Genomic DNA, 26,129 nt, shown 5'->3' with positions numbered 1-26,129 from the left:
GGGAGCTGCGGAACAAAAGCTTTGAGCGCAGCACCGGGCGCCAGGTGTGTCCTGTCCCCCTTCCCCGGCCCTTCCCTTCGGGTTCAGCAGGTTGACGGAGGGTGGGAGGGCTGCCAGGCACACCCAGATCTGCAGGCAGTAAAACGATCCCTCTTTTGCCCTCGAGCCAAGCCCAGCTCTCCTAACGGATAAAAGGGGAAGCGAGGCAGGAGAGCTCACTTGCTCCCTGCCCTGGTCTCCCAGCACAGCTACCCTCAGGTTTAAGGACAGGGGATACCGCCGGACCCGCAGCAGCCATGTCCCGCTCCATCAGCTTCAGCTCTCGCTCCGTGGCCGTCCCAGGGGTCAGCCAGGTACGGGTCAGCTCCGTCTCCTCTGTCCGTGGAGGCAGTGGCCTTGGCAAGGCAGGGGGCTTTGGCAGCTCCAGCCTCTACAATCTGGGCTCTGCCAACAAGCGGATCTCCATCGGAGGCAGCAGCTCCTACAGCGTTCGCTCTGGATATGGCTATGGAGGCTATGGAGGCATGGGGTTCGGTGGGGCCATCGTCCCCGGGGCCGGCATCCAGGAGGTCACAGTCAACCAGAGCCTCCTGACCCCCCTCAACCTGGAGATCGACCCCAACATCCAGCGGGTGCGCAAGGAGGAGAAGGAGCAGATCAAGACCCTCAACAACCGCTTTGCTTCCTTCATTGACAAGGTGAGGCTGGCTGCACTGGGCTTGAATGCAGCCCTGACCCAAAACTCACTTAATGGGGTGGGGGTTCATGAATGGGGTTGGGGTTTCACCAACCTGATGTGATTTTCCTGCAGTCTAATAACTGTTATTAAATGTCTGCTGTCAGCAGAAGTTTTTGCTCTGTTTAGGCCAGCTTTGCACCCCCTTTACTTAGCTAGCATTGCAAAGCCCCACACGCACCAGCAAATCAGAGGGAGGGGGGTCTTTGAAAGGGGCTGACCTGGTAGAACAGACCTTTGATGTAAGTCAGGGCTTGCTGTGTTTGTTTGCGCTGCCCTGTACCTCTGCAGCTCTGTTATCTCCCACCAATGGACTGGGGACCCTGTATTGTAAACCAGCTCTGGCATCCTCAAAATGTTAGGAATCCAGCTGTGGAGTTGAGTTTAATTGGCTGACACTGTGATCTCTGAATGGTTTCTCTTATGCGTCAGGCAAGCAGAATCTCCTTATCTTTTAATTCAAACAAAGCCTCAATTCTGCAAGGCAAACCCCAGAGCAGCCATGCTCCTTCTGGACATTATCACCCTTTAGAATGTAGGTGCTTTTCATAGACACAGTGAATCCTTCAGATACCATCCACGGCACAGGCATCCCCCAGCATCCCAGCTCTGCAGTGTCAGATCCCCCCCTTCCCCATCCTTTCACAAATGACACCTTGGTTTCTCGGCAGGTCCGGTTCCTGGAGCAACAAAACAAAATGCTGGAGACCAAATGGAGTCTGCTCCAGGACCAGAAGACCACCCGGAGTAACATCGTCCCCATGTTTGAGGCGTACATCACCAACCTGAGGAGGCAGCTGGATGGGTTGTTAAATGACAAAGGGCGTTTGGAGGGCGAACTGAGGAACATGCAGGATCTTGTTGAGGATTTCAAGGCCAAGTAATGTATAATCCAACCATCTAACGGTATAGCTGAACAGTTAGATTGGTAGAGGTGTCCCCAGCTTTTCTGCTAAGGAGGGTGATTTGTTTTTTGCTAGGTGTCTGTCCAAGGAAGCCGCCTGGGTTACGTGGTGCTCCTGGCACCTTGCTCCCACGTGCTCCATCCCCGTGGCTTTGCTTTGCAGCCTCCTCAGGGATCGATTCCTACTTTGGGCTGGACTGTCTGGGTCTGTAGGAGCCCCATAGGAGCTGTGCAGGTTGCAGGCAGTGGGTAAACTGCTTCTTGTTCCATGGGGAGGCAATGGAGCAGATGACTTGCATTCTTTTTTAGCAGTTTTTCTATCCAAATCACGTTGCTTGTGAGGAGTGCTATTGAGAAAGTAGCCTTTGTGCCCAGTGCAGCCCTACAGGGAAATGCCTGAAAGGAAAGAAAAGAGGGAGCTGGCAAACTGGATCAAGCAGGAACTGAAAGCAAACATCTGATAATCCCCGGGGTGTGTTTAGGGAAAGTCAATAGCCAGCACTTCCCAAGGAGGAGCATGGGAATGGTGTTCTCCCAGCCCTGCTCAGTTACTCCATGCTCATCCACAGTTGCACCGTGTTTCTCTGCACGGCAGCAGCAGGGAACTGGTTTGCACCCAGAGGAGCTGTAGCCCTAATTTCAGCTGCGTATCACGTGAACGCAAGGGGCACAGGTGCTTATTTATTCCTCCCACCCAGGGGTCCATGCTGGGGAGCAAAACCTTCTATGGGGAGGGAAGCAGGAATTAGGAGCCTGAGGTGCTGGATTTGGTAACTGGAATTCAGAACCAGTTTCTCCTCATTCGTATGAAGAAAATCTCATCTCCTGAGTCAAATACCTAAAACATGAGTAGCCCCTTATGTGCCTGTTGCCTCATTTTCATACACAGCCATTCCCCACCGATATCTCAGGTAGGGGAGGAGGTTGATAGGGATGCAATTCTGTCTCTTATTTGGTCACTGCCTTGACTCAGGGTGTGGTTCAAAGTAAGCAAGGGTAGGAATGCTCTGGGTAGTGCTGCCCACGTGGCTCTGTGTGGGCTGTGCTGGGCTTTTCTTGGGAGTTATGGAGAGCACTGAATGATTTGTTGCAAATAGAGCTCAACAAACCATTTTGTAAAAAATGCAATTGGTGCTGGGTTTTATTTTATTTTATTTGTACACCTCTGTGATTACCTCTGCTAGAGGCCAAGCTCTGATTCCTTTCTACTATGCATGTGCAGCGTCCGTGTTGTGCAGTGCTCTGCAATAGCAACGGATGCAGTTCACTGACCTCCAAAAGGACAACACCTGCTTATACCAGCATGGATGGGCAAGCGTCCAGTGCAAAGCACTAGGAGCATTACGGGAAGGCTTAAAACTGAACTAGCTCAAACTTTGGAAGGCAAATTGCAGTGCTAGCCATAGACTGTGTCAATAGAACAGAGTCTAACTTTGTCAGCAGCCATTCCAAAGCAGCTGGTTAAAATGCTTCCTGCTCTATTTTGTAGATGACTTGCAGGATCCACACAGCAGGTTCTTGCTGTTTAGGGTCAGCAGGTTGGCTGTGCACAGCTCTGAAAAGCAGACTCTGAGAGCCAGGCTTGCAGGTGGTAGAAAATCTGTGAGGCCAGTCCATAAAGCCAATGCAGCATGATTTATGTCTGCTGAGAACTGAAGTCATTGCACCTCAAGTCAGACACTTAGAGAAGGGATGTGGCCAATATTACAGGTCTGTGAGGCTTTAGAGCAGAGCCACTCTGTGCAGAATAATTGCACTCAACTCTTAGGTGCGACTGGCACCTGCACAGTGTGCTCAGATGCCTGGAGTAAGGGAAGTACAGAGTGAGCAGAGCTTTTAACAGCCCCTTGATCAGTGCAGATGAATGTGCTGAATGTTTGCATCTCTACTGCATTTTTATTTGTTCTCAGTGGCTGAGGGAAGGAGCTGAGAACCTCAGGACACAGAGCACAGCAGGCCAGCACTGGGCTGTGCATGAGTGGGGATAAGGAGCAGAGAACTCCCTATGTGCAATGGGAAAAAAAGGGAAGTGCTTCCAGCTCAGTGGTGGTGGCAGTGTGGACCAGAGCAGCTTTCAGGCATCAGTTTGTCCAAACAATAGCTTTCAAACGTGGCACCTTCAGTGCAAACAATGCACATTCCTCAGTGGTGCAGCAAACCTCTGCCTGTGACTGGCTTGTTTGGGTAATCACAGGCTGGCAAAGTGCTTCAGAAAGGGAGAAATGGGGAGAGAGGGTGGAATTGGGTAACTTTTCACTGAGACATTGCCTCCTTTTACCCAGGCTCTAACTGCTCCCTTCTCTCCTGGTAGATATGAAGATGAGATCAACAAGCGCACGACAGCAGAGAATGAGTTTGTGGTGCTCAAGAAGGTGCGAGTCTTGAATATGGGTCTGATCAAACCTGGGTGCAGCCCTTCTCCCCCCTTCTGCTCCTCCAATCCCTTTGCTGCTGTTTTGCCTGAATACCCAACTTCACCTCTCATTTCTGCTTCTATCTGAGCACCAGGATCACTGTATGAACAAGGAAGGAGGAGCAGCCCCTGTGCATCTCACACATTATGGCTGTATATTTCTCTAGGTTATCTTTTTCTGCCTTGACTCTCAAAACCTAAAAAGTCAGAGAGACCATAAGGCCCAGTTTGTATGGTTTGTGTGGTCCAAACTGTCACTGTGCAAACATAGGTGCAGGCACAGTCCTGGGATCACTGAGTTGAAATGGATGATCCTTATGGATCCTTCCAACTCGAGGTATTCTATGAACCCTGCAGAACGTACAGGGACCAGCAGTTCAGTGCACCAGTGGGTAACTTTCAGGGCACACTGAGGGGGTTGAGGGATGGCGAGCAGGTGATGTGGGGAACTTGCTGGGTGCACAGCTGCTTTTGAAGCCAAAGTTTGGTTGGGTAGGTCACCAAAACTCCATCAACCTCACTGGATTGTCACTCTTCTAGGATGTGGATGCTGCCTACATGAACAAAGTGGAGTTGGAGGCCAAGGTGGATGCGCTGACGGATGAGATTAACTTCCTGAGATCTCTCTACGAAGCGGTAAGGCCCTTCTGCTTCCTGTGGGTGCTACAATGCAGTACCACTGTTGATGCCTGAGAGCATCACTATGCTGTTGTCAGAGATAAGAAAGGCAGTGGAGAGATCAAGTAAGCAAAACGGAGCTGCACGTGAAGTCCAGGTTCTGTGAGCTCTCACAGTAGTTTTTCCTTGTCAGGGATGTGAGTTGGTTTTGTTGCAAACACACCTAGGGCATGCTTTAGTTATTTATGCAGTTGGTGTGAAAGCAAGAAAAGCAACACATTATACTCAGTGCTGAAGCACTGATGTGTGTGTTTCTGTGCTGTCTGAGGAACAGAGAAAGGAAAGCTCCTTGCCCCAGACTCATTTATCTTTGGCAGCGTTTACAAGATAAGAGACTGATGCAAGCAGGCACATTGCACCCTTGTGCAAGATGGTGGAATTTGGCCCTTTGCTGAGGAGCTGATGCTCAGGCTTCTTAGGCCAGCACTTCATGCCGAGGTCTTATCTCAGGAGAGGAGTCAGCTAACCTTGCTCTTAACCTGGGAGTGATAACAAGTGGCTCCCTTTCTGCTGCTGCACTCTGCACGGTTAATGTGACTCAGTTGGTTTCCTTTTAATTAGTGGTGGTTTCAACGAACTTTTATCTGCTTCCCTTTTCTTCTCGGATTCTCTCTGTAAATGGCTTCTAAAAGAGAGGCCCTTATCAATGATTAATAGTATTGTTTTTATTGTGACTGGCAGGAGCTTCGTGAGCTGCAGGCCCAAATCTCTGACACCTCCGTGGTGCTGTCCATGGATAACAGCAGAAACCTGGACCTGGACAGCATCATTGCAGAGGTCAAAGCACAGTATGAGGATATCGCCAACAGGAGCCGGGCAGAGGCTGAGTCCTGGTACCAGAGCAAGGTGAGTTATGGGAGAGAGAAGGGCAGCAACAGCTTCTATTATTCCATCTCTCCTACATGTAATGAGTGTGGAGAGGTTTCAGCCTGCGGTGGGCTGCTGGTCTGACTCCAACCTTCCTTGTGTCGCAGTTTGAAGCTCTGCAGGTCACTGCTGGGAAGCACGGGGATGATCTGCGCAACACCAAGAATGAAATCACAGAGATAAACCGCGTGATCCAGAGGCTGCAGGGCGAGATTGAAAATGCAAAGGCCCAGGTGAGGAGCTGCCCTTGTTCTCTTGCTGCAGAGCAGTGGGTTTAGCAGCAGCGGGTGGACAGGGGGACAAAGCTTAAGGCAGCATCTGTTAGAAGCAGTTTGGGATAGCTGCAGCCATCATCCTGGAAGACATCAGTTCTGCAGGAGGGGGAAAAAACCACAGATATGGTGGAGCTGAGCTACAGAGTCCTGGGAGTGCAGAAGAGGGGAGATGCAGAGCCCTTTCCAAAGGGCAGCGCTGAATGCAGCAACCTGCTCAGCTGTGCTCAGCTGCACACCTTCCTTGTGCCCTTTTGCTGCTGGGATCTTTGTCCACTCCCTTTTGTGCAGAAGGGAACAGCATGTTTGAGCACACAAAAGGATTTTTTAGCCGTATGGGAGTTTTGTTTGCTTTCTCCAGCAGCGGTTATCGCTTTATCAGTAGAGCTGGTGAGAGCCAGAACAGTGCATGGCTCAGACCATTTTTGGGGCTGAAGGCTGGCTGTGAAAAACCAGCAGCTCACAGGCTGGAGATAAGCCATTGTGATTCATCCATTCATGTTTATTTGGTTTCAGGGCAGGGATGTTTCCACATACATCCACATACATTTACAAGCAAAAGGCTGACCCAGTGCAGCTCCTTAAATAATGAATGAGAGTATAAAACATATGTTCACTGTGAGCCCTTCCTGCCAAGCATGCTCTCTGGGTGTGCAGAGGACACTGGTGGGTGTGCATTAGGCTGTCAGCTTGATGTACCCCCATAGAGATGCTTTTTGGGGTATGTGCATTGTCGGTTAATTGCAGGTCTGCTGCAGCCCATGCTTGCCTCAGATCAAAGCTTGCTGGAGATCAACTGGCTGTGAACGAGCTCTGGGGCATAGAGAAACCCAGAGCTTGCATCAACCCTAAGTGTGGGGTTGTTGTGTGCGGTGTGGGTGGGCTGAGAAACTGAGGGTCAACTGAAAGTCCTCTGAAAGTGTAATTGGTGCAGAGAAATAGGATCTGATGAATTGCTTTTCAGAATAATATGTCCTGGAATTAAGTGAGCTTCCTTCACAGGCTGATCTCCCTCTGGTGACCCAAAAAATGTGGAGGCATGAGTTTGTATGGCTTTGGAAGGAGTTTTTTTGAGCTCTGCAGAACCACAGATGTACTGGCCTGTAGATGCCAGAAGTCCATGGGTGGTGAGATGCCCTCTAACATGCTCTGCTTTGTCACTGCAGCGTGCCAAGCTGGAAGCTGCCATTGCTGAAGCTGAGGAACGTGGTGAGTTGGCTATCAAAGATGCCAGGACAAAGCTGGAGGAGCTGGAGGCTGCTCTGCAAAAGGCAAAGCAGGACATGGCCCGGCAGCTGCGTGAGTACCAGGAGCTGATGAACGTCAAGCTGGCCCTGGACATTGAGATTGCAACCTACAGGAAGCTGCTGGAGGGCGAGGAGAGCAGGTGGGTGAAATCAAGCTGTGCAGTTGCAAGATCTGCATCTTTCCCCAGCAGTATTTTACAGATGTTCTGTTGGCTGTTGGGTGCTGCCTGGGGAGTTTACATGATGAAGGATCCAACCCTTTGTATCGTGGTGACATCATGAGGGCCCAGTTCCAGTTTCTGGAAGGAAGCATGGAAGAGAAAACTTTGCGTTTTAAACTGATTTTTTGATTCTGAATATGCTTTGGCCATAGAGCCAAACTGTCAAGCTCTGGGGAAGAGTGGATAGGTTGATGAAAACATACAAGGAAATAAGTGCTGCTTTCCGTTGTACATTTGAGGACGTGGAAGAAGATTTCCAAGTGGCCTAAATCCCCATAGAATTAAGCCACAGTTCCTTGTGCTCTTTCAGCACCTCCCCTCCAGGTGATAACAGAGCTTGTAAATGTAGGGCCAGAACAAAGCGCTGGATGGCACACTTATCTTGTCTGAATTATTTACAGCAGCAGTAATAACTCACTGCCATTGTCTTCATCCCCAGCACTGAGGCCCTGGGGGAACACTGAGTAATGCAGAGTCTAACCCATTCTCTTCCCTTTTGCCTTTGTGTTTTTCTGCTCCAACAGGTTGGCTGGCGATGGGGTTGGCAGCGTCAACATCTGTGAGTTGATTTTATTATTTATAACATTTACTCTTATAGTTTCTATGGGAAATGCAGATGGGATCAGCTTGGTCTGCAAGCAGGAGCCTTGTAGTGCCCTGCCTTAATTAACCCCTTCTTAAATGGAAGCCCCCCGGGCCAAATGTTGATAGTGCTGTTGGCTCCATGGCAGATTTCAGTTCTAACTCATCTGTACAAATGGGGGAATGAATGAATGAATGTGTGAGTGTTAAAATGGGGGAATGCTGACTCCCCCTTGCCCTGTCCCCTTCCTCCTCCCATTTTTGTATGGAGAAAAGTGCACTAAAAAGAAAAGTTGAGAGAAAGATAAGAACCTGCATTAGAAGGCAGCTCAAAGGTGATGTTAGAGGGTGTCTTTCCACCTTGGGAAGCACTGGTCACTTGCCTTACCTGGGTGTTGGACACAAGCAGGTGTTTTGGAGACACTGCTCTTAACCAGACTCTACTTTTCATCCATTCGTCTACTTATCATTGCTGCTGATGGCTGTGGACATGCCTGGTGCACCACGAGATGAGCAGAATGTATTTCTGATACTGTGTTTGTGGGACTGGGTTCCCCATTCTGCAGGAGGCCCTGAGCCATTGAGGGAGGGGTGGGGGCTGTGTGCAACTCCCCCTGCACACACAGCTGGTACATGCTCTGCGCCAAACTGGAGCAAGATATTTGTGTCCTGGGCGTTGTGTTTAGCAGGTGGTCTTAGAAAGCTCTCATCTGCTTGCTGAGATTGAGGCCGCACCTCGAGTGCTGTGTTCAGTTTTGGGCCCCTCACTACAAGAAAGACATTGAGGCCCTGGAACGTGTCCAGAGAAGGGCAACGAAACTGGTGAGGGGTCTGGAGCACAAGGCTGATGAGGAGCGGCTGAGGGAGCTGGGATTGTTCAGTCTGGAGAAGAGGAGGCTCAGGGGAGACCTCATTGCACTCTACAACTTCCTGAAGGGAGGCTGTGGTGCAAAAGGGTCTGGCCTCTTCTCCCAGGCAAATAGTAGGACCTGAAGAAATGGCCAGAAGTTGTACCAGAGGAGGTTTAGGTTGGATATTAGGAGAAACTTCTTCTCTCAAAGGGTGGTCAGGCACTGCAATGGCTGCCCAGGGAGGTGGTGAAGTCGCCGTCCCTGGCAGTGTTCAAGAGGCGCCTGGATGAGGAGCTATGAGAGATGGTTTAGTGCTTGTGGTACTGATAGGAATGGGAGGGTGGTTGGACTGGATGATCTTGCAGGTCGTTTTCAACCTTGTGATTCTGTGATTCTGTGATTTAAAAACGCCCTTTCTGAGAAGGTTGCCAGGCTGGGTTTTGCTGTTCCCCAATGCTTACGGTTGCTTTGCTTCCCTCTGCGCCGCAGCCATGGTCACCTCCAGCGGCGGTGGATCCAGTGGATTCCTGGGAGGAGGGGTCCGTGGAGGCCTTGCCCTGGGAGCAGGGATGGGCAGCGGGGCGCTCGGCTTCTCCTCGGGGGGCTCCAGCAAATCCTACACCGTCACCACGACCTCCTCCACCAGAAGCTTCAGGAAGTAAAGGCAGGAACGGAACCCAGCGGTACCCACGAAACAGGAGGAGGGAGAACACAGAAAGAGAAGTTTGGTTGCCTTTCGTAGGACAAATTGGCTGCAAAATTTCTGCAGTGATGAATGAATTGGAATAAGATATACCAGAGTACCTGACCCTGCTGCGTCACACCTAAGGCTTGATCCTGTACTGTTGAACTCAGTGGGAGCCATCCCACTGAGAACAGGTTCAAGCCTGTAGGGTGAAATTCCTTCAGGGAAGCAGGCAGGTTAATGCTTTTGTTGCTTGTATGCTTGGTACCCCTGTTCAGGGCTGGCTTTCACCCTTTGAAGGGCAAAACAATCATTGTGGCAAGCTTTTCCACATTTCTGCTGTGGCTTTACAAAAGAGACCAGAAGATTATCTCCCTCTGAATATGATTTGGAAGACTTCATTCCCTTGGGCTGCTCAGAAAGTGCCAGACCTGACTGAGATTTCAGTCTGGGGTTGTTTTCTTAAAATATACCAGGAAGAAAATGGTGGAACTGCTTTGGGTTTCTCCTTATGTTCTTTAGAAATTGGCTCAGAAATGGAATTGGACAATTCTGGTCTAATGAAAGCTAATTTCTTATTGAAGGCAATGCAGACAGATCTCTTTTATAGGTTCTGTATAACAAAATAACTCACAAACTCATCCTTTCTGTCTTCTTAACAGAAGTCTGAAGCCTAAAGGGTATGGAAATTGCTTAAAATTACAAGCAGCACACTGAAATGGGAGATAGCACTCCCCATTCTTGGGTGCCTCTGTTTACTACCCTATATTGCAGAGCATTGCTAGTGATATCCAGGGTCTCTCCTACCAGTGGGAAAAAAGCGTGTTTTGTTGATGCTTCATTACAATAACTCCTTGTTCCTGCCAAAATGAGTCTTCAACCTAAACACGCCAGGGAAATAGTTTGTTACTGCGGTGGGAAGGATTTTTAAATAAACAAGTCAAAGAAACTGCATGGGATTTGTTGCTCTGCCGTGTCCCAGCAGCGTATCTCTGGTCGATGTTTTATACCTTTGTGGTCTGGGAGTTTGCCATGAGGCCGTTAATAAAGTTGCCCTGCTGTATGCTTCTTCAGTCCCAGCTGATTTCCTCGTGTGTTGCTGCTCAAGAGCCTGGAGAACCATCGCCGTCCTCACCTCCCTGCAGGCTGTGTCCCTTGGAGCAGTGCCACTCTGTGGTCAGGATGAGGATTTGGGGTTTGCTGCCTGCAGTCTCACCCATGGGTGAATTTATTCCCCTGCTTTGCACTGGGTTTGGGTGATGGGACTGGTTTTGTTCCCTCAACTTGGCTCAGCCCAGCCCTCAGCACAACTGGAGCCAGTTGGCACTGACCCCCCTCTGAGCACCGTATGCTGAGCAGAGGGGAGCCAAACTTTGGGAGAAACGCTTTGCTTGCAAGCAGCCAAAGCTCAGCAAAATAAATCTGCACAAGGGCTCACACAGCTCCTTGCTGCTCCTTTTGGGGCAGCACAGGTGAGCAGTGTGTGCAGATGTGGGGTGAGTCCCCAGTGCTGAAGGTGTCATTCCATGGGATGGAAATGGGGCCAGGCTGAAATTCCTGTAGTCAGTGAGAAAAGCTGTTTCCTGCAGCACCACGGTGGCTGAGACCATTAAAGCCTGGGAGATGCTGTGCCCATGGCAAACCCTACCCTGTCATCCCAGCCCCCTGTATGAGTGCAGTGCTCAGGCTGGGTGTGTGATTCTACAGCACACGTGGCATTAATGCAGGGAGGGGAGCTCCCCCTGTGCCCAGCAGAGCCTTGCTATCAGCCTGGCACACCCAGCTCACCTCTTTTATGGCACAACCAAGGGAGTGAAATGCAAAAAGGAATCCCCTGGAGTGAATGGAAACAAAGGGTGCAAAGAAAGGCCTTGCCCAGATGGTTTTTGGGCAGCGGAGGCTGCTGCTTGCTGTCATTTGCAATGGCTCTGTGATGCCCAATTGGGAATGGAAGCTCTGTCTCTGCTGTAGAATTGTGTGCAGCGATGATCTGGGAACCGGGATATGGGAGATGTGGCTGCTGCTCTCCCACATCGCAGAACAATGCTCACTGCTGGGGAGATGGGGATCTGCACCCTTCAGGTGCTTCGTGTCTCTGCGAGGCCACGGGGATGGATGCACCTCATGTTTTTGGCTCATTCCTTGGGTCTGGTCTGGGTCTGGTCGGAATGTAACCTCTATTTATTAAATTAGTGCAAAGCCAGGTGTGTCCTGAGCCTCCTGTTGCATTCAGGAGCTGTAATTCAGGAACAGTTTTGCAGTGGGTGAGGTGTTTGCATTTCCAGAAGGAGACAGGTGTGACCCAGCGCCCACCGCAGCACCGAGAAGGATTTTGTTTTGGCCTCTTGTTTTGCAGCAGTGATTAAGATGAATAATGAGCGCCTGAAATGGGCATCAGTCGAGCTAAGGGTGTTCCTGGGAGCTGAGAGCTGGGAACATGCCTGGTGCAAGTGCTGGAGCAGCCCCAGCAGCTGCTATAGATACTGGAGGAGCTGTGAACTGGGACTCAGAGGACGTGGAGCACTGCAGGCTGTTGAGTTCTGCAAAGAGAGGAGTCAAGGGGAAGATGGAGCCCAACAGGGAGCAAAAGAATTGCAGAGGGAATCCCTCTTTGGATGTGTGAGTCCTCTGATCCAAATAGAGGCACCTCTTTGTTCACCCCCCGGGGAAGGGTGATGCCAAGTTTCCCCTCCCAGCCTGTTTGTCCCTGCCATTGTGATCAGGGCAGGGATACAAGGCAGGATCACATCCATCTCTCTGCACACAGCTGTGTGATTAATTACAGCCTCCCACAGTACAGCTCAAAGCCCTTTGCTGCTCTTAAAATCAGACATCAATGCCTCTGCCCCCATGCCAGCACATTAATGGCTGGACAGGATACTCCATGCAAATGCCTTACACATCTTAAAGACTTCCAGCTGATTTCATGGTCAGTAGGGTTTGCTTTTTTCCCTACCAACTGGAATACAATAAAATCTGGCTGCTTTCTGAACATAAAGCAGCGAAATGGTTTTTTTCCTTCTTCCAGCTTTGCTGGTGTCTGTGCAAGTGTACATCCAGGCTATCTGCTGCAGCTCAGGGCGCTTCAACCTCTTCCTCCTGCTTTCTGTGGGATAAAATACATAACATTTATGTGCATTTATAATATTTAAGTATATTTTATAATGCAATTTATCTGATTCTCTAAGCCAGTTCTCCTTTGAGTGTTTCTGCTGCTCTGCTTGCTCTCAGCCCTTCTGTTTCTCCCCTCCTCTGATGCTCTCTCTCCAGCAGCAGACACCAGGATGTGGCTGTGGATGTGTGTTGCTGTAACAACGGGACTGAGAGCTTTGGAGATGCATGCTGTCCCCAGACAGCAGAGGGTTTTACAAAGGAGGTAAGTTCTGTTATTGTCTATGGGGAAACTGAGGCAGAAGAGCAGTGAGGACTTGGGGGCAACAATGACTGGGAGGAAAGCTTTGGGTGCTGGGGCTTTCTGCAGCTCCCCTGCATTCCAATTGCATTTGTTTTGTGTTTTCCATCAGTTTTTCACCAGCTACAAAGGCCAAAATCCTGCTCTGGGCTTGACTGAGGTTGTCAGCTTGTGTTTGTTATGGGTTGGGCTGGGTCTGAGCTCTACCAGGCACAGAAGAGCGAGGTGGAAGCACATCTCTTGGGAAGATGGGATACACCAGGGGAGCCTAATTGGCTTGATGAGGTTCTAAAGCCAACCTTCCATCTGGTGAAGAGGAAAAGAGGTTCCCCTGGCTCTACTGGGGGAAGAGGATGCTCTGTGCTCTGGTGCTGGAGTGTTTGCAGTATAGTGTGGACTGAGAGCTGGTACCAGAGCACAGAGAGGACAAATTGGCCCCAAACCACCCAGCAGCTCCTGCCATCAGGATGCAAAGAGATCCTGGGCAAGTTGGGGCAGTCAGTGCTGTTCTCAGGGGATTTAGGCATTGATGGTGGTAATGAGAAGTTTCAGTTAGCTTTATGCAAACTGCGAGAGCATCTTTGCTTAGTCAGTGCCCTCTAAATGGTGTTTTGTTTTGGTTTCTTTTTTTTCCTGGGAGGAAAATTATTTGGAGCTCCACCCTGCCTTAATAAAGATGTTTAACCCCATGAGTTGGCTCCTGCCCCGTGCATGCAAGAAGAGAGCTGTGCCTTGGAGAGAGGTTTGGTGCTTTGGAGGGAGGTTTGTAAGCTCCTTGCACGCAGAATGTCGTTAGATTGAGGGATATGGGAGACCACTAATGGGAGGGCTTTGTCAGGGGATGTGGGGCTTGGACCCGCCTGTCAGACCCCTGTGAGTGTTGGCATTCAAGATCCTGGAGCAAAGACAAAACCAACCCTCCTTCTCCCCAAAAAGAAGTCACTGGGTAACTGAATTGCTCTGAAGATTTATTGGAGATGCAAGACTGTAAGTGGGATGAAAGCCATTGACAAGCATTGCGGACAAAATGTGAAGTCATTAGAAATAAATCACCGCATCCTCTCCCCTTCCCAGACCTCAGATAGTATAAATGCATTTACACCAGCAGCTCAGCTTAATAGGTACTGGCGAATTGAAAAGGTGATTGATGTTGATGCCAGGTGTTTAAGGCTGGGTCTGGATCCCTTGAGCACGACAGCAGAGGACTTTTGTGACCTGTGGCCAGGATTATTGATGGATCAGCCCCTGTCACTTTTGACAGTGGGCTTAGGCCCCAAGATCCTTAATTTAAGATGGTATTTACGGCATCAGATGAGCTGGGCCATTACAAACCCTGAAGAAAAAGGGAAAGTCTAGGATTGGTTTCCAAACAGGTAATGCAAACAAAAAGCAAACTGCCTCCAAACAGCAACAGCCATTGAAATCCACTCCTTGGGATGTGAAATTGGTATGTGTAGGGAAACTAGGCAATTTTGGGTGAGTTCTGCTGATGGCAGAGGTGTATCTGTAAATCAGGATGGCTGATATAACTAGGTTATAGCAATAGGTTATGTATGGGAGCTGCTAACACAAGAGGGCTGAATGAAGGCCTAATTAGAAGCTCATGGGTGGCAGCTGTTCTGTCCTACACCTCATCCTGATCCTTCAGTCTGTAGGAACAGAAAGAGAAGGAATTACACCAAGGGCCTCTTATGTGAATTGCATGTAAGAAGGGGATTGTGAAGAAGTTTTGGGGTTTGCTCTTAGAATTCCCTAGCAGAAACAGCAAATCTCTTTGACAGAAATACCCCTCTTTGCCTGTTGTATCCCTTTGCATGGAAAATAGGTGTGCAGTGTAGGGCAGCTGGGTGCATGTGCTCCTGTAGCAGCCAGGCTCTTGCTGTGTGTAGGCAGAAGGGTGTGCATTGTGCTTCGTTTCCAGCCTTGCCATTCATCTGCAGCTCTTTACACAGTTGACTTGCCCACAGACACAACCTTCATGTGGGTGCTCCCACTCCTAATGCGTGAGCTTCCATTGGCCGACCCAGCAAAGCTGGGTTCTGGGCTGTAGGCGAGACGTCCTTGGGAATGGCAGACAGCTGTGGAAGGCAAAGCTGAGTTTCAGCTTAGGGAGTTGCTGGGAGAAAAGGCAGGAGATGACCAAGCTTGGAAGAAGTTTTATGCTCCAACTTACAGATGTTGACAGGGATGCCTCCTTCTGCACAGAGCCTGTAAAGGGAAGGTTGCACTTGGTTATGTGTGTTCACATGCAGAGCCCTGTGAGCCTCAAACGTTTGCAGGCAGCAGGACAGCCTCTGTTTGCACCAGTGGAGGTGTGGTGGGACTGATGGGAAGAGCTGATCTGTGAGGTGGATTTACCACAGGGCAGCTCTGAAAAGCACTGCCCAGTTGGCACATGGATCTGAAGGGTCTTGTGTTGGTATCTGCCACCCACCTGCTCTCCTCACCCTCCAGCAGCTTTCTGTAGGTTGTGATCTCGATGTCCAGGGCCAGCTTGATGTTCATCAGCTCCTGGTACTCGCGCAGCTGCCGGGCCAGGTCCTGCTTCGCCTTCTGCAGAGCCGCCTGCAGCTTGATAAGTTTGCTCTTTGCATCCTTGATGGACGTTTCCTTGTGCTGCTCAGCATCAGCCACGGCCATTTCCAGTTTGCAGCACTACAAAGATGTGGTCAGCCTTAAACGTCTCTTGGTATTTGTAAATGTGACATGTTTGGAACAACAATTCAGCTTTACTCTGCCCTGATGGTTCCAGCAGACCTGGTGGTACTCACCTGCTCCTTGGCACTCCTGACTTCTCCACTCAGTTTCTTGACCACCCGTGTCAGCTCGGCCGCCTCTCTTTTCTTCTCTTGCAGACTATCAGCATTTTTGCCTGCAGTAACTCGCAGCTCCTCAAACTGCAAAAGCCCCAAAGATGTGGGTTGTGTATTCCCAAAAGCACGTGCTTTGAGTTAAATCAGAGCAACTCTGGGTTTTCAGAGGAAAGATGCACCCACACCCTCCTCCTGGCTGCTTTTCTCACCTTGCCTTTACACCAAGCTTCAGTTTCTGCCCTGCTCCTGCAGGCAGTGTCCTCATAGTGAGCCTTGACGTTGGCAACAACGCCATCCAGATCAGGATCCCGGCTGTTGTCCATCTGCACAACCACTGCCGTGTCTGAGATGTGGACTTGCAGCTGGTGGCTCTCCTGGAGGTGACAATGAGATGCTGGCACTGCTGTGGTCCCATCCAACCCCATTCGTACTCTTGCTCCCCGCTTTTCAGTGACCACACAGGTGGATTCTTGCTCCCCATTCACCATAAGGGCTGACCATTGCCCCACATTACCCATTCTTCCCCTGTCCTTCAGGATAGACCTCCCAGATCTGCCTGAGAATCGCAGAGCTGAAGCAACGGGGAGCTGCTTACCTCCTCATAGAGCAACCTGAGGAAGTCAAACTCTCCTTCCATCCTTCCCACCTTGGCCCCCAGCTCTGCTTTGCTTAAGAAAAAGCAGTCCACGTCCTGAAGTGGCAGTGGGGAGAGAAGAAGGAAGCTGATTAGTGGAAGCTGATTAGTGAGAGCCGACTCAGGGCTGCCCTTGGGGTGGGGGACTGGGTGCAGGTAGCGTGGCTGCACGCCAGCTCCCACTTGCACAACTACTGCTGGTCTGAGTTCAAGCACACCTGAGCACCAGCTCCTGCTGCTACTTGTTCTGTGCAATGCTTTGGGGGAAAGAAATCACTGCCTGCATGCACCCCAAAGACCTGGACACAACAAGAGGGTTCAAATGGCCTTTGCTCACCTTCTTCAGGGCAATGAACTCCTTCTCAGTGCAACTCCGTTGGCTGCATTCATCCTCATACCTGCGTGGGAAAATGGGAGACTTCAAGCTCAGCACAATTACATCTTTGTTTGGGATTCTGCAGGCTTACTTCAAGAAATGGAACCCTTCCTATTTTTTTCCCCCCCCTTTTCCCCAGATGATATTTGGGGATGTTTTGTTCTGTTTCACAGCCCATGGGAAAGCACGCTTGCTTTCACAGAGGTTTTGGTGTTCTTACATATTTGCAGCAGAACTGTTGTGATTTGACTTCTGCTCCAGAGAACAGAGGAACACTTGAAATTGCTGCATTAATTCCTCGAGTTAGGAAAGAATGAGAGAATCTAGAAGAGATGTGTCCTCTGTTTGGTCCACTGTAAACTGTGACGTGGTTTTATGATCCTGTTCTCTGGGGACAATTTATTATATCAAAATGTTCTCACTTACATTTTCTTGTTGGTTTCCACAGCCTCTTGGGCTGCTTTCAGGCATGTTTCTAACTGGGCTCTGTTGCACCCCAGCGCTTCCAGCTGCTTCTTCAAGTTCCCGATGCAAGCCTCCAACATGGGCACGATGGTGTTCCTGCAATGTTTCTGATCCTGCAGAAAGTTCCACTTGGTCTCCAGCACCTCGTTCTGCTGCTCCAGTAATCGCACCTGAATCCCAGAGAGCAAAATAGGAAATAAGATGAGGGTTAAGTGGTTGTGAGAGGTGATGTCTACGCAACAGCCCTAAAATGCAGCTCTTGGTGCACCTGAATGCAATGTTTCCTACTCTACTGTTCTTTTGTGCATATGGTTTTTGTGGGTAAGCCTTGTGGAAATCAAACTCATAACACCTCTAGAAAAGAACACCTCGGTGCTCAACTGACATTCTAAAGTTATCCTCAGTGTCTGAAACAGAGCTGTATAACCCAGATTCCTCGCCCTTTCCGTGCTAGACCTCCCTGGGCCTGGAGCTGGGGAGGGTTTCTCTGCTCACCTTCTCAATGAAAGAAGCAAATTTGTTGTTGAGGGTCTTGATCTGCTCCTTTTCTTGGTACTTCACGGTCTGCACGTTGGGATCGAGCTCCAGTTGGAGTGGTTGTAGCAGTTTCTCATTGACAGTGATGGGTACAATGGTGCACAGCCCGGAGGATCCACCAACCCTGTAACCAAAACCAGCACCTCTGCAGCCAAATCCAGCTCCAGCAGCACCAAAACCATATCCACATCTTGTAGGAGGACACCTTCCTACAGCTATTCTGGGCCTGGAAGATGCTACACCGCTGAGGCTCCTGGTGCTGAAGGAACCCAACCCACGTTGGCGACACAAGACTCTACCAAAGCTTTGCCCATTCCTGGGAAGAGCAAGAGAGGATGAGCTGAAATTGCCAATGCGAGCAACGTTGGTGCCATAGGAGCAGGACATGGCTGCTGGTGAGGAGGGCTGGGTGCAGGTGGTGTGCTGGGCCCCAGTGCAGTTCCCTCTGCCTCCAGTGCAGAACCTTCTTCCTTTTATTTGTGGAAAACGGGGCGAGGCTGCATGAAACTTCCACAAGATGTTTACGATGCAGAGTAGGAGCTGCTTAGCATACATTGTGCTCACCAATGGAGAAAGCAGATTTGCCCCATAACGCAATGGAGGACCGCTGTTAAGTCAGTGGGGTCATATTGAAGTCTTGTGTAATCACAGTGAAAATCATGGCTTGTGCTGGTGCTCCTTGTTTTCAGGAATGTAAAAGATTTTGCTTTGTTATGGGTTGGATAAAGATGTCGAGTTCTCACTCATCAAAGTGCTTCCCTTGCTTTACATTTTGCTGCTACATCAGCTTGTGAGTAAGCGCTCTGAGGGAGAATGTGGCTGGATATTAGGAATTATTTCTTCTCTGGAAGAGCGGTGATGCATTGGTGCAGGCTGCCCAGGGTGGTGGTGGGGTCAGCATCCCTGGAGGGGTTCAAGAACCATGGAAATGTGGCACTTGGGGACATGGTCAGTGGGCATGGTGGTGTGGGTTGGGGTTGGGCTGGGAGGTCTTGGAGGTCTTTTCCAACCTGAATGAGTCCACGACACAACCAGATGTTCAATAAATAGCATCAGTACTAAAGGTGAATTCATTGAGAGCTAGCAAATGAAGCCTTGTGTGCAGGTTAGCAATAGATGACAGCTTCGTGTTGGCTTTGACTATGGAAAGGCAACATCCTTGAAGGCAAACGTCCTGGGACCAGGGACCAGGTCTATTTGTCAAGGGTTTTTGTCTGTATATTACTGGTGAGAGTGTTTTCCATCGTAACATTTTATGGGGTATCAGTTGAAACAGAGATGTGCATTTGGAACGTGGTGCCTCTTGTGGGTGTTCCAAATTGGCCAAATTCTCAGAAAAAAATGCTGTCTCCTTGTCCCTCAGCTCTAAGGCTCCTTCATTGCCTGGGGCTGACTCCTTTGCCTCCCACGTTGGGTGAGTGCCCTCACTGAGGCATCGGGGCTCCATTCCTTCCACCTTTGATATTCACATGTGTGTGTCCACGGCTTGGAGAGATGGGAACGGCATTGGAGCCCGCGTCGCTGTGTGGGAGGGCAGCATGCTTTCTAGGGGCAGGGTGGAAGTTCCAAGCTAATGGTTGGGTTTTGTTTACTGCATTTTTCCCCTTCCTTGTTCAGTGGTTGATTGCAAGCCCAAATTAGTAGCCTCACTGGACTCCTCGGCTCCAGGGCCCTCAAAGACTTTCCAGGGATGGTGCATGAGAGGATGGAGCAAATTTGGTGATTCCACAGTGTCCTTCATCCTCCTGTGCCAGGTCACCTTGTTCCAGTTTGGGCTCTGGCTGCATTTCATGGCTCAGTGAGTGCATCTCCTCCTTCCACATCCTCTAAATGCCGTTTTTTCCTTCATTTTGCAAAACACTTTCTCATGTTATTGAGGCAAGTAACACTGAGTGCGACTGTACAGCACTTTTGGACAGAAATTTGAGGGGAAGGGTTGTAAGGGGTGGGTGGCCATGCAGTGTTCCTATCCCAAAAGGAGAGGGGTCCCTGAATGAATCTTCACATCCTCTGGTTGATTGGGGCAAAGCAGCAGAGCATGATGTTGGACTCCAAGAAAACCCACCAAGATGTTTTGAGCTAGCTCAGTTAAACCAAATAGTGCCAATTGTCTTGAGCAGAATTGGAGTAGTATGCTTGGGTGAGTGGTGAAAATGGAAGAAGTGTGTGTGGGATGAGACATGCAGTGATCCCCCCCCCTTTTTTTTTTTTTTTTTTTTTTTTGAGTATTTTGATCTGCAGGAGGCTGTAGAGGATGCACCTTGGATATTGGAGCTCTTTCCTACTCACAGCACCGTGCAGTGGTACAAGCAGCATCTGGAGTGATGGTGCTCTTGTCCCCGGTGCCTCCTGTGGTTACACTTACAGAGGTGGTGGCTGTAAAAGGAGCTGATGGGCTTGGGTGCATTGCTGATTCCCCCATGTAAACCTCCTGCAGGCTGGACCAGCATCCACAGAGCGTTTTGCTCTCTACTTTGGATTATCGGCAAGTGCAAGAGTCGAGCAGCTGATGTGTGTTTCATCAGCCCGTGGATGTCCCTGTTCATTGCAGGGGAGTTGGGCTGGATGGCCTTTAAAGGTCCCTTCCAGCTCAAATGGTTCTGTGATTCTATGATCAAAACGACCTTAATTGCTCCCTTTCTCTCGTGGAGGAGTTGGAAATCCACAGCCTGGGAATTACCACTGGCACATTACTGAATTTGAGTCATCCTTCCCTGGGCTTTGGTGTTTTCATGTTCTCCAGTTGCCTCTGAATCACCCAATTCAGCTCCGTAATTTTGGGTTTTTGTGTTACGCAAGCTATGTTTGCCAGCAGCTTCTCTCAGTTCCTCATACTCTGGAGAGAGAAAACGCAAGGAAAATAAATACCAGATGTCAGTGATGAGAACTGCTGTGGGGTGCTGGGGTAGCAGCCCCCAGTCTCAAGCTATAAGGCTGAGATCTTCAACACTGGTGTCACAGCTGACTCATTTACACCATAGCAGCTATGTGTTAGCAGAGAATGTCCCAAACAACACATGGCTGGGACAAGAGACCTTTAAAGAGCATCTTCAGCCCAACTTGGGAGATCGGAAGAAGCAAAAGTAGGGCATAAATCCTTCTGTGAATGTCCCTTGTTGTTGTAAGACTCTGTCAGCCCAGCTTCTTTTAGCAGTGTCCAGAAGCTTTGGACATCGAAAAGCTTTGGATGACAGCAGTGCTGCCACCCATCTTCAGGCTTTGTCTTCACATATTATTTGAAAATTCCTACAGATTTGCCCACAGTGGGTGCCTGGATCTGAGTGATTCCCTGGGAACAGCAGCAAGGTGAGCAATTGTCCATTTCTATTGCAGAAACAGATTCCTTAGGATCTTGCCCATGCAATGCAGCAGTAGTGCCTTTGAAATGTGGAGGACTGGTCTGATGTATGCATGGAACACAAAAAGTCTTCCTGACCTTAAGTGATGGGCTGTAAGAGCTGAACTCTGTGGGCCTCCCCAAGAGGAGGAAGTTGGAGGAAGAGTAAAAGAAGTCATTATTCTGCTTATGGGCTCCTCTGGAGGCTGACTATGGGTGAGGGACTCCACCTCAGCTTCCAGCTCGGCTTTGCTCATGGAGACACTATCCATGTCCCCAAGCACATCAGAAGGGTTTATGCAATGAAGGAGCATTCTGCTTAATGCCACATGCAATGGGATTACAGCTCCCAGCGCTGCTCCTTTCAAGGACATGAGTTTTACTGTGTTATTAAATGGATTTCCTCTCTCATCCTCTTAGGCATGAGAGGAACACTGCTGGGCAGAGCAGAGAAGGGTTTGACCAACTGAGGTACACAAATGTCCCAAAGGGCCACGTTGAGCTGCAAACAACTGACCGAAGGTGGGATGCAACTCTTTTAATTAAATCTTCCCTAAAGTTGGCCTGCAGGTCCCTCTAGAGTATCAAAAGAGCGAGATGCATTCTCACTGCTGTCTCTCCAGCAATTTTCACTGCTGTTCCTATCAAACACCAAAGAAGCGTTTGAGTAGGTCTGAAATGCCCTCAGCTCTTGGAGCAGAACAAACTCCTTTCCTACACACCTTTCCTCTCCTTGCCTGTGAGGAGAAGAGAAAACATAATTTTGCTCCTCTTTATTCAACCTAGGCAAGAATTTGATCTCTTCCTCTTGCCTCATCTCCAAATGCCCAACCCCAGCATGGACACAGCTGCCAACACAAATCATACAGATGGACATCACTGGTGGCGTTGCATCTTGTGCAACTCTGCTGACTTAAAATGAACCAGATCCATTCCAGCTCGAGCTTTGGAGCTTTTGTTTTCAAATGAACTTCCTTTTTCTTGTATTTATCAGTCTTTCGCGATACCTTGCATATTGCTCAGTTCTGTTGCCAGCTTGGCTCTTTCCTTTCCCAGAACATCCTGCTGCCTCTCCCAGTTGGCAATAGAAGTTCCCAATGTTAGCTCAGCATTGCTGTTGTAACACTTCTGCTCCCACAGAAATCCCCATATGGTCTCCAGCCCCTTGTTGCACTGCTCCAGCAGTGGGACCTGAAATTCAAAGTGTAAAGATTTGTTACCAGTGATACAGAAGGGGACAGTTACAGTCCCAGAAGTGGCAAACTGAGAGATGAAATCAGTATTGTTCAGGATAGTAGTGGGTGAATGCAGAAAGCAGACAGCCGAAATCTGTCAAGTGACATCTCGTGAGAAGGCTGTTCTGAAAAATGTCTCTGCTGTTATATGAAAAGCCCTAAGTCACTCATAACTGAGATGGGATAAAGCAGGGGTAATTCTGCTTCAGGTTAGGATTCAAAGGATGTAAAAAAAATGAGGCTTAAAGAACCAACTTGTCTGCAGGTAGCAAAACTGGTTCCATCTCCATCCTGAGCTTCTTGGGGCTTGATGGGGAGCTTGAGCTTGATGGGGATCTGGGCAATGGATGTGCAGACCCCCTGGGGTCCATTGACCCCATAACCAAAGCCAGTGCCTCCATAGCCGAACCCTGTGCCAGAGGAGCCGTGGCCATATCTCTGCATTGCCACCCAGGCTCATGCTGCTGACACACCTCAGTCCTGGGCACCCTCTGCCACTAGCTCCATGGCACAAGAATCAGTGGAGGATCTCCTCCTGCTCCTGAGGATCCCAGCAGAGCAGAAGCTGAAACTCCTCCTGCTTTAGGTGGGGTTGGCAAAGCCATCGTGGCTGCCTTGAAGGGGAGCGAAGGTGGAGGGAGGAGTAGGCAATGCATGAATGATGGCCTTGCTGGAAACTCTGGAATGAGGAGCAGAGCTTTCACCCTCTTTTCTCCCCCCAAAATGGGCTTTTGCTGCACAACCATCCCCAAATGGTCATTTTAAACCACATTCATGAGCTTGGGGTATCTGGTAATATCCCACTCTTCTCCTTTGCTGAAGAGCAACTTGAGCTGCCTTTAAGCACATATCTGTCACTGGGTTCTGGGCTGTGTTTCTAATTTGAATGGGAGGGAATCCTTGGCCCCATAACAATTGCATTTGCAAACCTCCCTTTTTTATAGTGACCATGAAAGAGAGAAGCAGAACCAATCATTTGATGTTTGCAGGACACCGGGCTGTAGAAAGAAGCGTTGTTTAATGTGTACAAATAGAAGAATCCAAACTGAACTCTTTTTTGCCTCTCTCCCTCTTCCATACAAAGGCTGGGGGGAGCTAAGGACAATGGCACTGAACCAGGGTTGATTTCCTTGTGTTTTTAACCCTGCTGATGTTACTGCCTCCAATTTGACTGGTGGGGTTGGGCTTACAGCCAGGATTCACCCTCATTCATCTTCCTGCAAACGGAGGATTTGGGGCTTCCTGCTGAAGCTAAAGGAGAAAGAGATGAATCCTGTGCGAAAATGTCTTCAGCTGTCCTGCTGCTGAAGGTGACAGAGGTGTCAGACCATGATCTCCCTCCCCAGAAGGGCAGAGCAGAGGGTGCTGAGTTGCTCCTTACTCTCCTCTCTTGTTTTTCTGGTTCCACACCAACTATTTAAGCTCCTTACTTACTAAAATCCATTACGCAGTACATCCCCCGGGGGTATGGTAGCAGACTCTGAGGCTTGACAGAAGTTTTTCCAAAGTGCATGGAGTGGATGAGAAGGAGCAGCTCCTCCTAAAGAGTTAATGAGCTGAGCTGAAACCTTCAGAGACTTTCCATGGGGTGGAAATTACCTCCTGGCTTCCAGCAGTGCTGGAACCCAACCATCAGGAGTGAGGGGTGCTATTATTTTAGAGAGAGAAAGGAGCACTTAAGATCGCTCTTAAAATTAATCCTTGTTTTTTTGGCAAATTTTCTCTCCTGGAGAGGAACCCACATCAGTAAGAAGTGTTCAGTGTGCTCCTAGCTTAAAAAAAAAAGCAGTAGAAATAATAATAATAATAATAAAAAGGCAGATGTCATACAGAGTGCTGCTATTTATACAGCAGCTGAAGAATGCAGGGCCAGGTTAGTCCTTGCTGAGGTCTCACAGTTCTGGGTTGCCTTGCATATTAAACTCTTCTAGAAAGAAGACAGAATGGAGAAAATAGTGGATGGGGTTCTTTCCTTCTGTTGTGTGTTGTTGTTTACATGATCTTGACGTGTTTGCCTTGTGCATGGTCTGCACTATCCCATGTGGCCTTCAGCATCAGTGATGGCTCATTGGTAGAGAAGTTTGGATAGGAGGAGCAGTGTTCAGTTGCGAAGAAATCTGGAGAAATAGTGTGTTCCTTACCCAGCCCTACTTACTAAGCTCCTGACCTCTTTATCAGGGATTCGGAAGTGAGTGTCTGACGTGGAGAGCAGTCCTGATCCCCCTCTACAGATAATGACAACTATGCCAGGATGGATGAATGAAATGAGCCTCACCTTGCTAATGAAGGAGGCAAATCTGCTGGTGAGGGCTTTGATCTGATCCTTCTTCTCCCAGTGCACTCACTGCACTGGGGCTGATCTGCAAGTTAATACTGACCAGGAGGTTTGGGTTGACCACAATCCCTTGAATACCTGCGGGGCCACATCTTCCAAACCCAAACCCTCCATCGCTCACACTATGGTTGCATCCTGACCTGGCAGAGCAGTGCCCTCTGCTCCTGGAAATCCTCTTGCTTGCTTCCCCTTGGTCTAGGCAGGCTCCTGCTGCCAAATCCACTGCAGATCCATCCCACACTTCCCCCATTGCTGTGGGACACGGAGATGGAGCTGAAGATGCTTTGAGCAATGGGCACAGTGTGGAAATGACATCAAATCTCTCAGTGGTCCTGACCTTGGCTGGCTGACTTCAGTGTGGCTGCAGAGGGATGAGATGGCAGAGGGACAAAGATCTCCAGGTTTGGCTCTGGAATGATCCCTGCCTTAAATCCTTCTGTGTTCTGGGCTTGTGCAAAGGGCTGGGTGGTGAAATCATGGAATCATTAAGACTGGAAAAGACCACTAAGATCATCAAGTCCAACCATCAAGCCATCAGCACTGTGCCCACTGACCCATGTAGCTCAGTGCCACTCGAAGTGTATCAGCTCTCCGCGCTGCACCTGGCCGCATTTCCAGCTCATTAATCACCCAACTCTCTGGTGTACCATGTTGGCAACCTCCAGGCTCATAAAATTACCCAAATTTTCCAGCCTGTATTTTTCAGGGTGCTGATGTCTGCTGGGAAAATATGTATCTGTATCTCTGATTGTTCCCTTTAGGCTTGCTTTTAGCTTGGTGTCACTGCCTGTTTGGTTCAAAGCAGATGGAACTGAAGCTGCCACTAGGGGAGTGGTGAAAATGTTGAAAACACCAATTTGATGGCTTTGCTAAGGGAAACCTGGCTTTGCTCCCAGGAGTAACATGTGGTCGAGGCAAGGGGCAGCTGGAGGTGATGGTTTGATCCTCTACTTTGCAAACATGACTTCTTGTGATGAAGGGGATAATTCGGGAGGCACTTCTGCCCTTCTGCTTGCTATAGGAGAAGCCTGGGTGCTTTGCTTGCTGGATGCTGAGGTATCTACATTTAAAAAACGTGCTGACTGTAGAAATGCAGCTATCAGGTGCCTTTTTGCTGCTGGATAGCGTTTGCATGGCCTCCAGCAAGCCGAATTCTGTTCTGTGAGTGTTAGTGAAATCATGTCCAGAGAAGACGGAATGGCGGGCGTTAGAGAACGGGCCATTTCCTTGTGGTAGAGCACTGTTGTGCTCACATCTGGAGGATTAATGAGAAACTGGGTTTTCTATCACTTTCTCTTGGCCAGGAGTTGATCATTGAGTCACGTTTGCCTCCAGCACTTTGCTTACCCAGCGTAGCTGGGTCACACTGGACATGGCTCTTCCCTAAAAGGTTGTCTGGGGCTTTTGAGTTTTTGCAGTTTCTGATTATGGTGGTACCAATGACAGCATTTTATTAATCCCTGCAGCTATTGCGTGTACAGAACACACGGGTTGAACTTCTTGGGAAAACTGAATTATGTCCCTGCATG

The 26,129-nt window shown here is 49.4% G+C and overlaps 2 protein-coding genes across 2 annotated transcripts; one reads left to right on the top strand and one right to left on the bottom strand.

The window, feature by feature from the left end:
- The first annotated feature begins 200 nt into the window (after window positions 1-200).
- On the top strand, window positions 201-10,529 carry LOC128090495 (keratin, type II cytoskeletal cochleal). The gene is made up of 9 exons (XM_052702890.1): window positions 201-698; window positions 1,408-1,616; window positions 3,952-4,012; window positions 4,594-4,689; window positions 5,413-5,577; window positions 5,706-5,831; window positions 7,037-7,257; window positions 7,863-7,897; window positions 9,261-10,529. Exons 1-9 carry the CDS (start codon window positions 297-299, stop codon window positions 9,431-9,433), a joined length of 1,488 nt encoding a protein of 495 aa, XP_052558850.1. The 5' UTR covers window positions 201-296; the 3' UTR covers window positions 9,434-10,529.
- Window positions 10,530-14,812: 4,283 nt separating this feature from the next.
- LOC128090469 (keratin, type II cytoskeletal cochleal-like) lies at window positions 14,813-21,302 on the bottom strand. The gene is made up of 10 exons (XM_052702834.1): window positions 21,261-21,302; window positions 17,652-17,720; window positions 17,118-17,326; window positions 16,653-16,713; window positions 16,277-16,372; window positions 15,891-16,055; window positions 15,640-15,765; window positions 15,303-15,523; window positions 15,042-15,076; window positions 14,813-14,961 (listed from the first exon to the last, which is right to left on the bottom strand). Exons 1-10 carry the CDS (start codon window positions 21,300-21,302, stop codon window positions 14,813-14,815), a joined length of 1,173 nt encoding a protein of 390 aa, XP_052558794.1.
- Between the last annotated feature and the right edge of the window lie 4,827 nt (window positions 21,303-26,129).

This window comes from Tympanuchus pallidicinctus, unplaced genomic scaffold, assembly GCF_026119805.1.
Source record: "Tympanuchus pallidicinctus isolate F22 unplaced genomic scaffold, pur_lepc_1.0 scaffold47, whole genome shotgun sequence".
NCBI classification, from domain to species: Eukaryota; Metazoa; Chordata; class Aves; order Galliformes; family Phasianidae; genus Tympanuchus; species Tympanuchus pallidicinctus.
Note: the sequence above shows the minus strand (reverse complement) of the source record. Positions and strands in the feature narration are given on the sequence as shown.

Coding starts and splice junctions, on each gene's coding strand:
- LOC128090469 (XM_052702834.1), bottom strand. CDS start 21,302: ATGGATAGTGTCTCCATGAGCAAAGCCGAGCTGGAAGCTGAG. Junction 16,373..16,652: donor AGTTCATTGCCCTGAAGAAG/GTGAGCAAAGGC, acceptor CTGCCACTTCAG/GACGTGGACTGCTTTTTCTT. Junction 16,056..16,276: donor TCAGGTTGCTCTATGAGGAG/GTAAGCAGCTCC, acceptor TGTCACCTCCAG/GAGAGCCACCAGCTGCAAGT.
- LOC128090495 (XM_052702890.1), top strand. CDS start 297: ATGTCCCGCTCCATCAGCTTCAGCTCTCGCTCCGTGGCCGTCCCAGGG. Junction 1,617..3,951: donor GTTGAGGATTTCAAGGCCAA/GTAATGTATAAT, acceptor CTCTCCTGGTAG/ATATGAAGATGAGATCAACA. Junction 5,832..7,036: donor TTGAAAATGCAAAGGCCCAG/GTGAGGAGCTGC, acceptor TTGTCACTGCAG/CGTGCCAAGCTGGAAGCTGC.